Source organism: Molothrus aeneus, chromosome 5 (genome assembly GCF_037042795.1).
Source record: "Molothrus aeneus isolate 106 chromosome 5, BPBGC_Maene_1.0, whole genome shotgun sequence".
NCBI lineage: Eukaryota > Metazoa > Chordata > Aves > Passeriformes > Icteridae > Molothrus > Molothrus aeneus.
The window spans coordinates 23,010,006-23,026,327 of NC_089650.1; the positions used below are offsets into that span (position 1 = coordinate 23,010,006).

At 36.6% G+C, this 16,322-nt stretch overlaps 1 protein-coding gene across 5 annotated transcripts in view; it reads right to left on the reverse strand.

Annotated features, from left to right (window-relative positions):
* Window positions 1-16,322, reverse strand: part of CNOT4 (CCR4-NOT transcription complex subunit 4) — an 82,750-nt gene that overhangs the window by 23,611 nt on the left and 42,817 nt on the right. For 3 of the 5 annotated variants that reach the window (XM_066549858.1, XM_066549854.1, XM_066549853.1), the window contains exons 3-7: window positions 11,792-11,989; window positions 8,921-9,007; window positions 8,291-8,392; window positions 7,466-7,591; window positions 2,798-2,922 (exon numbers count right to left, since the gene is read on the reverse strand). In XM_066549858.1, the coding sequence (XP_066405955.1) occupies window positions 2,798-2,922; window positions 7,466-7,591; window positions 8,291-8,392; window positions 8,921-9,007; window positions 11,792-11,989 (638 nt within the window). Of the gene's footprint in view, window positions 1-2,788; window positions 2,923-7,465; window positions 7,592-8,290; window positions 8,393-8,920; window positions 9,008-11,791; window positions 11,990-16,322 lie in introns of all 5 variants that reach the window. The other 2 variants (XM_066549856.1, XM_066549857.1) reach the window with 1 other exon arrangement.

Here is a 16,322-nt window from a genome sequence, read left to right on the forward strand (position 1 = left end):
ATAGATGAGTACCTTGACCTGATCTACAGATCTCATCTTGGCTTTGCTCACATCTGGACTATGTTAGAGGTAATGAGCTGATCAGATACAGAACATCAGGGAATGAAGAGACAGCAGCAGCATATCTGTCATTTAATAGTGTCATTGTACAAAAATGAATTGAAATCTGGATTATGAAAATTGTCAATCCATTTATTTCAAATATCCAAATTTATGTTCACTACAGTGCAAAGCCATCTCTATACTAAAACAAACTTTAAAATGCCAGTTAAAAGTCAGTTTTGCATCCAAGGAAAAGGGAAAGAGAAACAAACTGGTGTGTATTTTGAGGTGGGGGGTTTTGTGTATGTGGGTTTTTTTGTTTTAGTTAAGTTCAGGCTGCATGTCTCTGAAAGGCTGTTCTCTAAAAGATCAGTATGTGCTTAATAATTGCTTGTTCTTGTAGCATAAGAAAACACTCATTTCAGTTCTTCAGAAAAATGTCATCAAGGAAATAAAAAAAGCTTGATCTGTCTTATATCTGGAGTCTATCTCCAATTTTAAGAGAAGACAGTCACCACAACTATCAAGAAACATAGCAGGAGATGAGTACACAGAGTGGCCCTAGGGGATTTTAACAGTTGTCTTCAACAGGAAGAAAAGGTCTGCAAGCAGGACCTTTCAAATTAAAACAATTGTTAAACTCTTAAGTGTTTTTCTAAAAACTCTTTTCTACTACTGGATATTTATAATTAAGTATCTACTACTTAGAGCTCAACTTCTGTTCCTTTCCATTATGAAACAGAAATTCTGCACCCCAGAAACACAAGAACCAGTTTGCAGTTGTCAGAGGCTGTGACAAACTGCTAGAAATATGAATATCCTATCAATGAATCCTACAAAAACAATCCTACAAGAACCCAATTGGGTAGAAACTGTGAAAGAACAATGTGCATTCATTCACCAGTGCAAAAGCAATGACAAAACATGTCCAAATCCCAGCTGCAGGAAATTCACTTTGCAACCCTAAAGGTGCTACCTAAGCATTAGCAAAGAACAGAGTCCAAGCTGTGATTATGCTGTTCAACTGACAAGAGAAATTACCTCCAGAAATTACCACTTGCTGCCTTTAGAGTAATATGCCATTTTCTCTCTAAGTGCTAAATGTTAGCACCACAAACTGGCCAAGCTCCAACTCCTAATTGCTTCCTAAAGGCATAAAAGTTTGCTGCAGTTTCAGATAGTGCATTCTTCCCACACTGGTATAATTTATTTTGCTGGGATCTAATCAGGTTTCAAATTAAAATTAGTTCAGATTTCAAAATTAAAAATCATCAATACCCAAGTTCAAGAAGTGGTGTATTTGTTTTGCTTGCTGCACTTTACCTTTGAAGTCAATATTGAACCAGTGCCTGAGAAATAGGGAGCAGCTCTGTCCTTAAGGAAAAAGATCCCTCTGGAAGCCCTGACCACTTGCAGTCAAAGTGCATATCAAACTGCCTCCAGAAATTAAAAGAAAGAAAATAGTCCCAGTATACCAGCTGGAATACCAGTTCTCAGAATTGTATTCTGCTCATTCAAGACCTATTGACAGTATTTCAGACACAGTACCCACTGTCTTGCTTAGAGGGCTGTGCAGTGATGCTGCCACTGGCAAACTATTGTCTGAAAAATACAGTAGTGCATGAACTGGCACACAACAAAAACCCTAAATACATGGTCAAGGTTCATATGAAGTGCAATCTAACTTTCACATTCTGCTCTGCCCATCTCCTTTATCAAACTCCTACAAAAAGGAGTGGAAAAATTGTCAACAGCTTTTATTACTTACATATGACATTTGAATGAATAATTAAGGACTGGTAAACTCAGACTTGCATTTATCTTTGTGTGACTATATACTCATATGGATAGATATCTCTTCATAACTTACTGAACAAACTACATCAACAGAACATTATTTTAGCAAGGCATAATAAGTTATATCTGCAGCTACAACATAGTAAAAAATATATGGACTGCACTATAAATCATGATGTAAAAAAACATTAAGGTTATAAGATAGCTCAGTTATAAAAATAGAGACTGCATTCATAATGATATCAATCATACCAAGAAAATACACATCTGGTCTTGAAAAAATGTATTTGGTTTTACAAACATAAAATACAAGGTCTTCTTTCAGAATACCTTGTTCTAAACTACTGATCCAAATGCAAAACACATTTCTTTCCGAAGATACACACTCTGTTTTAGAACAAAGTGGTGCAGGTGTCCTGGTTCTGGCCAGCACAGGGTTAATTTTTGCAGTAGCCAGTAAGGAGCATGGCTAGGACAATTCCATACCACCTTAAGTAATTTTCTGGGGAAGAGCTCTCTTCTGGGTCAGCATGGCCTAGCAGAGGAAGTGGTCAGTACTGCTGGGGGCTTCTGTGGGGTGAGCAATCACTTGTGAATCATTGGACTCTTTCTTGTACCCTCTGTCATTTGTACTGTTGCTGTTACTGTTTTCTTATCTCACTGCTGTTTCCAGTAAATTGTTCTGATTTTTACCTTCTGTGCCTCCAATTCTCCTCTCCTGCCTGGTACTGGGGAGGGCAAGGGGAGGAATGTGGAGCGGCTTCAGAGGGAACACTCTAAATTGGAGACTATCACTCCTAAACAATGTCTCTCCACAGAGAAAACCTGTAAGATTTTATCGTATAGCAGGTACTAAAAACAGGAGGCAATTTGGGGGATGAAATAGGAATAAAAGCTTTCTTTGGAATAACCAGAAAGAATAACCAGGCAGTCCAGCACCAGTACTTACGCATCGTACCTCTGCAGTGCTGTCACTTTGTTCTTGTTCTTGTCAACTGTACCCGTAGATAATTGGAGAAAGTTGGGGTTTAGTTTGTATAATTCTTGCAGTAGTTTCTGTTCATATTCCTGGTGCTTACCCGCCTAAGGAAAGAGAAACTCACAATGAATGAATACTGGTATAATATATAAATTTATAGTTATAATTTTTAAATAGATATAATATGCCCATATATATGTCCCAAAGCTTACTATTTTAGCCTTTACAACTTGTCAGCTCACTCCTGCCAAACTCAAAACAGTGCTTCTCACTCTCAGCACAGATGTAATCTCAACAGCTCTAAAGCTTGCCTAAAAATCACCTATTTATACTATTCATTTTTTTGAGACTTCTAAATCAGAAAAGCATTGGCAACTTTATTAGAACTTGCTCCTCAGTTCTAATCAAGAGCTTCACAAATATACCATAGAAATCACAAACAGTGACATTTCCAAGGCAGTCTGCATTTCATATTCCAACCATACTACGCTTTTCAGAAGATGGGAAGGAACAAAGAGTTCCTTTGAAACAAAGTTCCTTTGAAATGAAAGCAATTTTATATTAGCTTAATAAAACAGCAGAGGTGTATGACATGACAAACAGCATATTCTAAGCAATAACTGATAAATCATTCTTTTTAGTAACTGAAATATTGAAATATTCTTTCAGCTAATTGAATCAACTGAGAACAATTTCTTGCTTTCAGAAATTGTGGAGGTCCAATTCAGCTCCAGAGTACTAGAATATGGCAAGTGAAGGAAAAGGGTGTTTTTCAGTCTAGCTTGCAGATAACATTCTGTGGCTTGATACAAAAAACAAAACCAGCAAAATCTACTCCTACCCCCAACACTTTCAGTAACATCTGAATTCCAAGATGAGCATTCATGGTTTTTGTAGGTTGCTACAACATTCCAACCTAAGAATTACTATTTCCAAGTTAAGTTTTATTATGAGTTGAATCAAGATACAAAATAAAACAGTGAATTTGAAATTGTCAATAGCTTTTCTCTAGCGTTTCCAGATACTAGATGTCCTCTAGCAAAGGAAACAAATGCCAAGATTAATGGTCAGGTGTTCTGAATCTTAAGTCTGAAATACCAAATTAATGATCTTCAGTATTGATTAAGAAGCTCTCACACTACTTGTACATATAAAATTTAACTCTCTGTAACATTAATTGATTCCTTACTATTTTGTTGGAACAAGAATGGAATTAACGCACACTCAATGTGCACATACCCTAGGAAAATTTTACAACCTAAAAGAAAAATATAACTTAGTTTTTTTTACAAAAAATTAAGCATGAATAGACAAAATACAAAAAAATAGTACTGCTGATAAACTACATTCCCTTATGGATGCCTGTAGAAGGCCAACTGCATCTCTCACTGAAATACTTCAGGTCAAACCTTATCAATGAGTCCATTCTTTTGCTACTTAATCCTCCAATTCTCCATTACTGACTGATCCTGAATGTGTCCTTAATGTAGTCGATGTACACACCTCTCAAGAAGGATTGAAACATCTGGTGTATGCATCATCTTATCCATTTGGTCAGTGTCTACACCCAAACAGCTACCTAAAGTATGAAAAATTGTGGTTCTACAGTATGGCTCACCTAAATGCAAACCTTGAGATATTCTGCACCCTGGAAATGCTTCTTTCACCATCCACTATGACTGTAGCAACTAGGCTGATGCACAGATTTGCACAATTAACAATTTGCAAACGTTAAGCAGATGAGTAAAAAGAAACCTCCCTGGATCTCTCAATTTGCTTAAGTGACTAAAGACCGAATATCACAGCTACATACATCAGTGGTCAGTCTTAATTCATTTATTTGCCACACAAATGCAAGAAAGAAACAAGATTAAAATCCTATACAGAAGCTTGTAGTAATTGTATTTTATTTATAGCAGACAACCCAGAGGCCAAACTTGGCATTTCCAACCCACCTAATATTCCCAACTTCACTTTCCTAGACTTCCTGGAGTTCTACCAATTCTTTTTATTTTATCATCACTATGTTTAGATCTATTAATTATTTAACTAAGAATACAAATCATCCATTGTCAATTTTTTTAAAAAATACAGAGTCAAAGTCTGAAACAATGAACATTCAATCTCATTAAATGGATCTGGAAATTCACTGACATACAAATGCAGAAAGGCTGGCACACCAAAAAAAACAATGTACTTAGCAGGTGTATAATTTCCAATTACTCTTAAGAAAGCAATATGAAATTCAATAAAAGTTTAAGCAATATAACAAGGAACAGGGAAGGAAGATTCATGTAAGTCACCAAGATGATGTAAAATCCACTCAAGACTTCTGAAGAAACTCACACATGAAAATGAAATCCTGACCAAGGTACACAGCCTATCAATTTTAACTAGCAGTCAGGCCAGAGGATTGAGCGTTTGCCACTGACTTCTACAAAAAGGGCTGTAGAAAAGATTCTGTGAACTACAGGCTGCTAAGTAAACCTGCATCCTTCCAAAGATTACAAGATGATAATACTAACAATAATTTTTAAAAATAGAAGTTCATGGATAAACACAAGCCACTGGGATTGAATCCAAGTATCTTTTGTAAAGGGAAACCCTGCTTCACTAACATGAATTCTTCACAGAGTCAGTAAACATAAATAGAGAGGCTCCACAAAACTTTGAAAGAAGACATTTTTGATAAGGTTTCATTCCAGCTATTTATTAATCTGCCATGGAAGAGAGTGTGAATTTAAGATAGTTCAAAGTGTAACTCTTAGGGTGCAGAAGCAAGCAATGAGCACTGATGACTGGCATCAGTTCTATGCAACACCATCAGCATGCAGGAGAAAGGACTTAAAAGCAAGTTCTCTGCTGACAATATCAAGCTTTTTGGGTAATAAACTGTCATGTTGATAATGAGGAGCTTCAAAGGAAACCCAGTGAAATCAGTAAATAAGCAAATGTTGGCAAATAAGTTTCACCAAGGACATGTCAGGTGACACAAGAAGGGAAAAGCAGTTTAGACCATAGTAACCCACTCCTGATCTGTGAACTGGCTGTTACAGCCCAGAAAAAAAGATGCTGAGGTTACTGCCAACAGAGCTCAGAAACTGTTAGTTGATTATGCACTAGCCACAAAAGATGTGCTGGGCATCACTAAGAAGGCCACTTCAAATAAACTAAAACAAAATGAAAAAAGCATGTATCACACTACATACAGCACATTGAAAACTGATAAATTAAACTTGGCTTCCCCCACATCATGCATCTCATCTCTCCATCTCAAGGAAGACACAGCTAGAAAATATAGGGAAGGGCAACAGACACTGCAGAAATGGAGCAACTGCTTTAAAAAGTTTAAAAGACCAGAAACTATGATTTGGAGAGAAAACTGGGAGAGACTAGATCAAGTTTTGCCATAACACAATGGCAATGAATAAGGTGAATAAGGGGTTTTGCTTTCAGCAAGCACTATGAAGCTAAGATTAAGGGAAAGTTGACAAAACAAACCAGTTCCCAGTTCAACACGGGCAAAAGAAAGCACTTTATAAAACAGCTAGTGAATTTCTGGGGCTTGCTGCCACAAAAGACTAAAGGGTTGGCAGTATCGACAGGTTCAAAATGGATTAAATAAATTCATGGCTGACAGGTCTATAAAAAACTCAAAAGACTAGATGGGAATATACTCCCAAACATACAGATGTAACAGATCTAGGTGGTGGGAGAAATACAGGAAAACATACAGGGAAGGTGACCTGGTTTGTCCTTGAACTTTTCCTTCTATTGCAATTATCTGCTGAAATCCTCAGAAATAATTTGTAGAAAGTATTTAATAGGTATGGACATTCTTCTTTATTCTCCAGCTTACATCAGCCTAACATAGAAAATTATACTAGAACAAAATTTGCGCTGGCACTAAGGGTGGGGACCCTCTGCTTCAGCAACAGACCACGTGCAAAAATGACAGCATGGATGCAAAGTTGGCATACTTGAGTTTAACAGCTTTACCACACCTCATGTAGAAGGATGGAGATAGACCAGAAATGGTCTTGCTCAGAATGCACGACATTTGAGACAGTAAAGCTATCCATTTACTTGGTTCCCTACTCTAGACAATAAGCATTTTGATGTTGAAATCGTAAAAAAAATCCCAGCATAATTTTTTAAGTGCTATTGTAGTAACCCTCAACATTTTATTTGCAAATGGTTTCTAAATGCTTCACAGGTTAGGAGGGTTACTGGGCTTCAGACAGCATGGTCAGTCACAGCACAAGAGTCAATCCATAACTGTCCACACACCAATTTTACAATAAAACCCAGATCTGAACTAACTTCATTCACAGAGAACAAAAATGACACTACCTTACTTTAGTATGAAAAAAGGGAAAGTAGTTAGCTCAGGTTGTTTGAATTCCAGGCTAAGAGTTTATTTCTTTTTGCCTTATGAACAGTCACTGGACTTCTCAGACTTTAACAACAGCATGCAATGAAAAAACTTGAGCTAACTGTTCTTTGCAATATCCTGGTTAATCACCTTTAGATTTCAAAATTCATCACTGCCATAACATTCAGCAACACATGACACATATTAGACTAAATCATAAACAGTAAGACGTATGTGGCACATTTCATGTGTTTCCCATTCACTACACTTACCTGCATTTCTTCTTTTGTGAAACTGGCTGCTTCATCACCTAGCTCATGTAGATACATGCAGTCTGGTTTTGGACACTGCATATTTTTTAGAAAATAACTGCAATATTTTGTTGTACCTAAGGATGCCTGAAGGAAAAAAAAAAATAAGTACTGGAGGTTAAGAATGTCTTTAACCATCTAAGATAAAGTCATATCTAAAAAATTACCTCAAGATTTGAAATTCCACCATAATGCATTTTTTGATGCAGATGGAATAAAAAGTCCATTTATAAGAAATATATATATTCTTGAGGATTAGATAATTGGATGAAAATAAAAATGCATCCTAATCTAAATAAATGCCTAAGTAAGAACCTCAGTAAATATTTGCATAATCATAAGGAGACATGTAAGCAGGGTCAGGAAATGAATAGTAACTAGATTTTCTATAGCCACCAATTTGGCCAAATCAGCCTGAAGACCTGTTTGCACAGACACCAAAAGGAAAAAAACCTTTGATTTCCCAGGGAGCTTTTGAGAGGTGTGGTGTATGGACTACAGAAACATTCTATAAAAGCAAACAGTGGGTTTTCACACTGTACTATTATGCTATACAACAAAAAAGCCACCATAAGCATGGACAGGAGGTACATGTTAGCCTCAAACTTTGTTTTAAGAAGTTATCTGCCAACCCACCAAAACACTGCCAGCTGGATGCTCACTGAACTTCCATTTTGAGATTAATACCAGGAAAAGAAGTCAAAAGCCAACACAAACAAAACTGTATGCCAATCCCTGATATTAATGTTCTAGCACACATATGCAAGAACACATAAATGTTACCACCTTAAGTGTTCTGCCGTCTACCACCACATTATTGACGCACTGTATGGCTCTGAGGGCATCTTCTGACCGGATGTAGGTTACATATGCACTGGCACTTGGACCCTAGGAAGAAAACACACTATTTACTTGTTTTTCTTTCCCTAAACAGATCTAATCATTAAGTAACTTTTTTAGTCCATCACTTAATAAACTGGTATATTAAGGGCTTGATGTTTTTAACAAGAAACTGAGAAAAAAGGTAGTAACCATAAAAACTCATTTGTGATGCATGAAGAATGAAGAAAAGAGAAATGCATCAGTATGTTGCATTAATGTTCTAAAAATACTTAAAAGACATTTTATCCCCAAAATGCAGACTAGCAACTAAATGCTATATTGCTACTTCTTTGAAGTTTCTCATCCTGTCTCCCAATTTTCAATCTCTCTATGTTGCATTCTGCATCCAGCTTCAAGAGCCTGGTTGGAAAATGCCTCAGTAACTTAATGGTAGTTTGATTCTTGCAAGGCCTTTTTTCCTTTTTACACTCTTACCTATTGCTTAATCAGAAATAGGGAGCCCTAGAATCACTCTGCACACATGTATTCTCTAAAGGAATTAAAGTAAAAAAATGACAAAGACCTCTGACTTACCTGTGAGCCTGCATATGATGTGCTGTTATTAATGACAACTTTATGTATTTTACCAAACTTCCCAAAATATTCTGGTCGTTTCAAAACCTACAAGAAAAGAAAGTTCAAATGTTAAACTTATAATTCATACAGAGGTGTACTTATTCTTTTGCAAAACTGTGCAGCTAAAACCTTTAACTAATAAAAAACAGGTCTCTCCTAAAAGAAGAGCACAAAGATTTAGATTTGTTTTCCCACATAAAAACACAGTTACTTGCAATACAAAGTATGTTGTCACCGCAGAACTTGAATGACAAATATCCCACATTTCATGTTGTATTTTTAAAAATTCTTTCAGTACTCTGATTACCCAAATCCCACCCTGGTAAAATATATCCCATTCAGCATAAGAAGTTCCTGTATATACCTGTTTTATAATTTGATTTAAAAAATAAAAATCACATTAATTCTCATTTCCAAATAACCATACACCTTAAACTTGCATTCAGCTATATTAATTACTAGGTATAAAATGCTGAATCCTGACTGCCATTCCCCACACTCCAAAAAAAAAGGGAGTAAACCAATTAGCTCAAGATAACTCAAGTTTTCCCAAGACTAGACTAAGTAAAGGAAGACAAAAGAAAATTTCTAGGGACAAGAAAAAACATTTTGGAATCAATATCATGTTGAAATGAATGAGGGATGATCACATCCATAAAGGAAAAAAATACTAATCTTGCCCTCCCAGGAATCAGTTAGCACTAACAAATCATTTAGGGATCCTGGGCAAATCAAGAACATCACCAGCATATCAAGCAACTCTGCTGCATAACCATTACCTGTGCACCAATGAAACTGGAAGCATATCTGACATTTATACCAAAAGCTTTTTTTTCCCATTTCTGTGATGGAAGAAGGTACAAAAGTACTGACTACTCAGACTGAAACTAGACAAAAGGGCATTTCTAGTTCTAGAAAATAACCTGAGAGGTTATAAAGGAAGATTTGATCCTCTGCTCCATCTTCATATTAGCATTGGACAGTGCAGGTGAACTGGACTGATCCAAAAATTAAACTATCCCTCTCCCTTCCCAAGCAAGCATCAATGCCTTCAAAAACTAACAGCATCACACTGGGAACATCCCAAAGAACTACAGGGTATGTTGTATAGACAACCAGGCATTCATTGTCCTTTCTAGCTGTTCTTCATTTGGTCTACACCCTCTTGAAACATACTACACCCACCCTGAAGGCATCATTCCAGAAGAGAATGACAATCCTAAAGAAACCTCCCTTTTACCTAAGCATACTGCAGATTATACTCCTGGTACAATATGACAGCACAGCCTTCACAATTCTCCTAAGAGCACGTCAACAGAAGAGGATCCACTTTACTCCACTATGATCCACAGACATATTTCCAGAAACAGCACATAACAGCCAAGCTCCCATTCCAAATAATCTCAATTTATGAAGGAGGTTTTTGCCTGCTTAAGTAGAAAACCTGAATATAATGTATACTTTTTTTTGCTCATCTCTCTCAGGCTAGGTTTCTTGAAGATCGAGTCATCTTGTGCTATATGCAACATTTAGTAAGTACACACTATTTTCTAGTATGTCATTGAGATACTGCTACCAATACACCTAGTGCAGCACATCCCCACCCCCCCAAATCAACCCATTCCTAGTTACTTCAAGTATTCAGTGTAAAATTATCTGAGGTGTAAAAAAAAAAAAAAAAAAAAAAAAAAAAAAAAAAAAAAAAAAAATCAACTGTATTTACTACTATTTCTCTTAATTACAAATCCTCCATCTGGTCAAAGAAATTAAATTTCAATAATAAATTCATACTGCATTTTTCAATGGTAAAATAGCCCCAAGCCAGTGCTGATAGGTGCTTGCAAATACTTGCTGCTATATTTCAGTACTCACTGAAGTGTTATACACCAGATCAGTTTTAACTTGATTTTTTGTCTTCCCTCTTATCCTCCCTTTTTTTCTCCTTCACTAAAAGCAGCTTTGCTTTTTACACTTGTTCTTTAACAGTCTAGCAAAATACAGACCATACTCTGAGACCTCAGAAACAGCCACTTCTGTTTGAGACTTCTCCAGATAATTTAGTCTGATGAAGTGAATTTAATCTGGCACTGTAATTTTGAAGACATCTATGTTACCCTGTAGTACATTTCCTCCATATTCTAATTCAAGATACTTTTATGCATTAGCACTTACTCCATTGGCCACCTGCACCTATGACTGATGATGGAAGTAAATAAAGCATTTTAAATATAATCAGTTTTCTCAAATGAAAACCTTATTTTTGATGATGCAGAGTAGTAGGCCAACTTTTTCTGGGGTCTTCCACTTAGTAACTTTTTCCCCACAGCTTCTTAAGGACATAATCCTTATGGTTCTTCCTAGTATATACTTCCAAGGGTTGGCTTTTTTCTTCTGTCCCTACAGGTTTGTGTGATACTGTATATCAGTTCTTTGTACTCCAACCAAACTCCCATTTTAGAATTGGTGATTCATGACATAGCTGTATAGTGCCAGCAGATCCAGCCTAGGAAAATGAGTACCTGAACAGCCCTTATGCTTATTTTTAGCTTAAAATCAAGCTCCCATTATTAAACAAAGAACAATTACCCCCCCCCCCCCCCCCAAAAAAAGAAAAAAAATCACAGAGCACCTGTACTCCCTAAGACAGAGACAAACACTTGTTGAGGGTATTATGGAGCAGGAAGCCAAGTTCCCTTAAGAAGTGGAGGCCTCATAGCAGCAAACCATTTCAATACAGCTTAATTTTGTATCCTTCAGAGAAACACAAGGATATTCCAATGTTTCATGGCATCAAGTTAAGAGCAAGATCTGTAAGTGTGAACTGCTCACCTCTGGATCTGCTAGGCGCTGAGATAGCCCTACCACGAAGACAAGGTTCTTCTGTACAACCCGTACACTGGCCAAATGTTTGCGATTCTCTGATATCTTCTGTTTCCTCTCATTTTGTTTCTGTTTCTTTTCGTTTTTTATCCTCTGCAGCTCTTCCTGGGAGAGTGGTTTGTACACTGCTGGATCTTCTGGATATGGCTAAACATAACAAACAGCATTAAAACAACACCTTCAAAAACCATTAATCACCATGTTTTAATGTAAAAATTTCTTTATTATACTGATCTGATTGTTATGGACACCCACATTATAGAGGCATACTCAGTCCTTTGGGAAGGGTAAACTTCTTGCATTTACATGGAATTCTTCTATTTATAGACATAATATTGATTTGAGCAACCAAATTCTAACCCAGCTGCCTAGTCAATTTGGTAACATCACAAGCAGCTACAACATGACAGCCAACACATCCTGTTATAATTTCACTAACAAGAGCTTAGTGTAAGCAGGATGAAAGCATGTACTTTATTTTATTTCTGATACAGATCTGGGTACTTAAATGTACTCAAGACATTTAAGTATCTTTAAGTATTTCTGAGATAAGAAATGAAAATACAAATGTAGTTTCAGTGGTCCACTAAGTTCAAGACAGTAACATCATTATACTACTCAAAGTTCACATGGTTAATTTCCAGTGAAGAGACAGATTTCAACACAATTAATGACCGTATTCTTGCCATGCTTACATACAAGTTTGAAATTTGGTCTCTCCATCCCTACAGGTAACTCCTCACAGATATAACACTGTATATTTTAATCTCAAAAGTATGCAAGAGAAGTACAGAGTTACCTAGAAAGACCGCTCTATTCATGCTATAAAGGCACTATTTTAGCTGGGTCTTGCAGACTACAGTGCACTGTCCTCTGCCCCAGATTACTCCTCAAAGCAGTCCCACATTCCTTACCTGCCCCAGTTTTTTCAGACTGAAAAGTGAGGTTTCACACTGTACACAGAAAGCAATGCTAAGCACAAAAACAAGTACATAGAACATATCTCAAACAGAAGGAAGAGTTTCTAAACACCAAGTAAAAAATGAGAAGAGTACAGGAAATGTGAATTAAGACAAAAACTTAAGACAAAGAAGCTAAGCTCAAGCTCACCAGTATGTTGAACTAAGGTCTTTGCTTGTACTACCATAACCAAAGCTTTCAGTGTGCAAGTCCAACAAAAATGAATTTAACTTTTTCCTTACTGTCTTAATGACAAAAGTACAAAACTAGCTGTCATACTAAATAACTTGAGAAAAATCTACAACAGATGAAAATGTTTAGGTTAAAAGCATATCTTCCTCATAGTTGCATGATGTTACTCCAAGAGCCACCAAGTGCTCAGACCTGATAGCCTTCTGAGTATATCCCCAAACAAATTGAAATCCATTCTTCAGTTTAAAGTTCAGCATTGTTAAGCTACACATGAGATATCTTCTGCAAATATGCTACAGTTGACTTGAGCAGATGGCATCTCACAGTCAAACATCAAGTCCTCTGGAACATGTTTTAGTATCACGAAGGAATTTAAACATGTAAGATACTTTAGCAGGTGTCCTTAACATGATAGGTGTCCTTAACATGAAAACACAATAAGGGCTCAAGTTACTCTTGAAGAACAGTCAAAACCATAACATTTCTCAAAAAGATAGTATTACTCAGATTAGTTACTCAGTTAACTCAGAGATAACACTGAATACATTATATAGATTTCAAAATATACTTGATGAACACCAACAACCAACTCGTAAGGTCACTTGAGATTTGCTATAGCCAATTATTATCTTGTGTTTTAACACATCTACAGATGAGGACTTCTGAGCTGCAGAATAATTTTACACTTAATGAGCTTCTCAAAATCTGTATTAGTCAATCACATCAACTAAAGAAGAAAAATGTTAGGTTTTTACAGGAAAGAAAGACTACTCAGGGCAAAGAGTGAGTTATCTCAGTTATCAGTGTGTTCAGAAAGGAATGGGAAGAAAAGTGCACCAGTATAACAGATATAGTTCCAAAAATATGGCTTGCCCTATATCAAGTGATGTCCTATCCACAATCCATTCTTTCAAAGATTAATTCCTACTCCACATCCCATACTATGCAAGGCAAAACTTGCAAGAGTGCTGCTCTCTGGTACTGTGCAAGAAATGCATTAATGTTTTCAGTAGATTCAGTAAGGCTCCTGAAGGTTCAAGGAAACTACAGCAGTGTCAAAAGTCATCAGCTTCTTTCTTGCCAAGTCCAGCCACATTCAGAGCATATTCACAAGTGAGTAGCAAATCAGACAGGATATTCCTTCTCTGTACAGCTATTTGCTGCTGGAGGTACTGAACATGAATCAGGAAACATCCCGGGTAGCTCAAGCATAACCCTGAACAGAACATTTCTATGTCCAAGCAGTAGTTTGTATTTCTACAGGAAAGCATAAAAACTCCTAGTAGAACACAACTGGGCAGCTTGAGAATCAGGGAAAGAGAAATGTCTCCATCACAGCAGAAAGCTTGAGACTAGCAGAATAGGAACTTCAGTCATTAAGTAGCAGCAGCAATTGGTGTCCACCATGGATACTCAGACAAGTGTGGTTATATAGTATTAGAAATCATTTTTATATTAAATAGTATTAGAAATCATTTTCCTTTCAAATAAAGGACAAAAATCAGTCTCCAAATAGGGAAATAAATTATTTCATCTTCAGAGTCATTGTTTCCCAGTGATGAAGTTCACAAACTTGGATGATGGTTCAACTACAAACAGGTGCATGCACTGCAGACTGCTGGAACAAGTCTCTGAAAGCCAAGCAAGGTAGATTGACAGCTGGTATACTTCACAGCACCATTTGCTATGTTGTTTTTGCTGTCTAACCCTACAAATCAGAAGTAGAGAGAGGACTATACATAACAGAGCCTCTCAGGTTTTGCAAAAAAAAAGTGGAAATGCTACTGACATGACTACAGCTTATTTTTTTAAAACAATATACTTGCTTAACATACTGTCTCTAATGCCTTAGCTGATAAAGGATTTGAGATCCAAACAAAGTAGCTACCTCTAGTGGTATCAGCATTGATGTACTTTCAGATGCAAGACATTAGGCAATATCAACATGACCAATTCACTGACTAAGTTCAGCTGACACCTCTCACTTAAGTTATACCAGCACTTTTCAGACAAAAACACTGAGGTTCCCCAAACAAGTGTGCCATCATGGAATATGACCAAATTTTCTTTACACTAAGTGCAAGGTAGTCCCTACAAGAACATCACAAAAAGTTTGAATGTCTCTTGAAGTCTTTGTTTCTCTAATCAGAGAAAGACCTTGATGAATTCTCAGTCTTCCTGACTAATTTTGTCTTGTTATTTCAGTTTTGTTTCCTTTCAGACTTTTTTCCCCCCATTTCCCAATTGTTGAAAGCTGAGCTGTGATTTATCAAGCACTTTGCTTTTGTCATTCCCAGGTAAGCCACATTCCTTCCACAGAATGGATGCACCAGCATTTCCCACTTGTTGTCTTGCTACCAAATAGGTCCTGAAACAAGAAATACAAAGGAAATGAATAAGGTTTATGCACAGTATACACCATTATACTTACATTTTAAAAAGAAATTTCCTATCTATTTCAAAATATCAATTGCTGCACCAAACTACTCAGTTGTGGGATAAAAAGCACAGGAAGAAACACTGATATTTGGAGACTGTGCATTAAGACTAAGTCTTCCTTTTACACAGAAGTAGTAAGAGAAACATGGACAAAGCATGTTAATTTCTTGATCATACATCTAAGCAGTACGCTATTTCCCTCCATCTCTAGCACAAGGTGCTAGATCTCTCATAGGAGAGATAAAGGACACTCAGCCAAGGAACTGGAGAAAAAGCCAAAGCCACACCACAGGAACAACTGTCTATCAAGTTATGTTATTTGGTGGAAGAGCAAAATACTTAAGAAACATGAACAAGCTAGGTTTTTTTGTTGCTGGATTAAAAAAAGTGCAGGAACTGACATTAAGGGCTAAGAGTGGCATGTTCTAATTAAGCAATTGAGACAGGATGTATTATTCACATGACAAACAGGAACTAGACTGCTGAATTTTACAGAAAGGATAATAGAAATATCCCTGCAAAGAAAAAGCAAGTCTGCTGACAAGCAAACCAGCTTCTGGCTACAGAAATCTCTTCTGAAGACAGCATATTTTCATTCTGTTTTGTCTAGTTAGCAGCTATTTCACTCACAGTTAAGAAATCAATTAACTGGAAAAAACAGGAAGCCTTGCTTGGTATCTTACAACTGGCTATACCTACAATTCTGAAGGGCATCAGGAGCCCAAAGCCAGATAGCTCCATTTTTTTTGAAGTAGGTACTTTCGGAGTTAGTGAATTAAATAGAAACAATTTCTATTTCTCTAGAAATAAGGCTTTTTCAAGGCTATTTCAGAAGATTTTAATGAAGTTTAGAAAGTTTTTAACATGTTAATACTAAGATGTACCAGTT